Genomic DNA, 2,262 nt, shown 5'->3' with positions numbered 1-2,262 from the left:
GTCCCACCACTTCATGAGAAATAGATGGGGAAACAGTGGAAACAGTGTCAGACTTTATTTTTCTGGGCTCCAAAATCACTGCAGGTGGTGACTGCAGCCATGAAATTAAAAGACGCTTACTCCTTGGAAGGAAAGTTATGACCAACCTAGATAGCATTTTCAAAAGCAGAGACATTACTTTGCCAACAAAGGTTCATCTAGTCAAGGCTATGGTTTTTCCTGTGGTCATGTATGGATGTGAGAGTTGGACTGTGAGGAAGGCTGAGCGCTGAAGAATTGATGCTTTTGAACTGTGGTGTTGAAGAAGACTCTTGCGAGTCCCTTGGACTGCAAGGAGATCCAACCAGTCCATCCTGAAGGAGATCAGCCCTGGGATTTCTTTGGAAGGAATGATGTTAAAGCTGAGACTCCAGTACTTTGGCTACCTCATGCGAAGAGTTGACTCAATGGAAAAGACTCTGATGCTGGGAGGGATTGGGGGCAAGAGGAGAAGGGGACGACAGAGGATGGGATGGCTGGATGGCATCACTGACTCGATGGACATGAGTCTGAGTGAACTCCCAGAGTTGGTGATGGACAGGGAGGCCTGGCGTGCTGTGATTCAGGGGGTCGCAAAGAGTCGGACACGACTGAGCGACCGATCTGATCTGATCTGATCTAAACCTTTTGTTATTAGATGTAATTCTAGAATACAGCTAACCAGTATAGGAGGGAAAAATTCACCAGAAGTGTCTGCTGTTATGAATGAGTTCATCTGAGATTTTGGATGTAACTTATTGAAGACACAAATGCAAACAACAGAGGTTCAAATGCTGGAGATTCTACGCCTTAGTTTCCTTATCTGAAAAATGGGGAAACCAGCCCTAACTATCTCACAGCACTGATAAGAGTGGTAAATGAAATAATAAAATGCATACAAAAGCATTTTGTAATCTGCAAATCACTATATTCTATTAGTTATCATTTTTGTTAAAACACAGAAAGCATAGGTACAGAAAATCAACCGGGCAGAAGACATCTTCAACACAGCCCACTAACTAATGGAAACTAGATATAATGTGCACAACTACAACCAAGTGAAAATTATTTTCCAAGGATATTTTATCAGCCTTTTAACAGGCCACTGTTGGGAGTAAATTCACTCAGAAGTTAACTTGTGGAACTTCAAGTCAGGAGCCAAATGCAGACTGCAGCAAACAGAATCATCTTCTCCTCCTCCCAGCTACAAAGGTAGGCAGTACTAGCAAGTACCAAGCTCAAATAACCACCCTCCAAAGGCCATTCTTAAGCTCTCCCATCAGAATTGATCAAGCCATCTCTATATCCTCTCACAGTATCTTTGCTATTTCCTTGGCATTTCATTCTGATGTATATCAAGAGCTATCAGTTTCTCCCAAGCCTGACTTCCTACTACTTTCTGAACTCAGAAAATTCACATAGACTTAGAGGATTAGACGATCATACTGACTGGCACTCAAATGCTTTCCCCATGAAGTCTGCATTTCTTAACGCTATGCTTGTGGTTGCAGTTTCAGTGTAGGGCATAAACACATCACATTTATCCATTCCCCACAAATGTAAAACAATTCACCGTGGGGGGTGGGGTAAGTTTCTTCTGGACCTACATAGTAAAACAATATATTCTTTTAAAAACCGAACGGGAGGCACAAATGGAAATGAAAGAGGAGACAAACGCATGAGAACCTTCAAAACTCCGTTTCTAATTCAGAACTCTTACAACTTTCTCCACCTGGTTTCATAAACACGGTAGACACCTCTTGCATCACAAGAGAGAGGGTATTCTACCTCGTGGCTGATCCGTTCTTGGAATTAAAGACCACATCTCCCATTCTAAAAGTCATTCAGGGGTACGTACTATTTACTTTTTCAAATTTTGAACCCAGAGCAAAGGCCACTCTCAAGGCCGAGTGACGTTAAGAAAATTATCTTGAAAATGGAAAAGCCTCCCCAGCCAGCACCGAAGGCCCAAGAACAAAACACTCTAATTCGTGCAGGGGACGATGGAACCGTCGCGAGGCTCCCAGAAAACGTGATTTCAGCCGCAATGGGGTGGCACCGGGGGGGCGTGAATTGCAGGGATTCATTTCTGACCAGGCCTCCTTCGACGCCGGGAGTCACCCGGCTGAGGCCACCTTACTTCCCCACCCCACGCCGCTGTCATCCTCTTCCGAAAGGCGCACAGATGACTCCGTGAGTCCCGACTCGTCCCCTCTGTCCCCCGGGGACGCAGATCGGAAGAGC

At 44.8% G+C, this 2,262-nt stretch overlaps 1 protein-coding gene across 1 annotated transcript in view; it reads right to left on the bottom strand.

Moving 5' to 3' along the window:
• RNF219 (ring finger protein 219) overlaps positions 1 to 2,262 on the bottom strand; it is a 54,437-nt gene that overhangs the window by 43,094 nt on the left and 9,081 nt on the right. Inside the window, exon 5 of the mRNA XM_010855137.1 lies at positions 2,159 to 2,232. Within this exon, the coding sequence (XP_010853439.1) occupies positions 2,159 to 2,232 (74 nt within the window). The remainder of the gene's footprint in view (positions 1 to 2,158; positions 2,233 to 2,262) is intronic.

The sequence above is a fragment of the Bison bison genome, unplaced genomic scaffold, assembly GCF_000754665.1.
Source record: "Bison bison bison isolate TAMUID 2011002044 unplaced genomic scaffold, Bison_UMD1.0 scf7180017864354, whole genome shotgun sequence".
NCBI classification, from domain to species: domain Eukaryota; kingdom Metazoa; phylum Chordata; class Mammalia; order Artiodactyla; family Bovidae; genus Bison; species Bison bison.
Note: the sequence above shows the minus strand (reverse complement) of the source record. Positions and strands in the feature narration are given on the sequence as shown.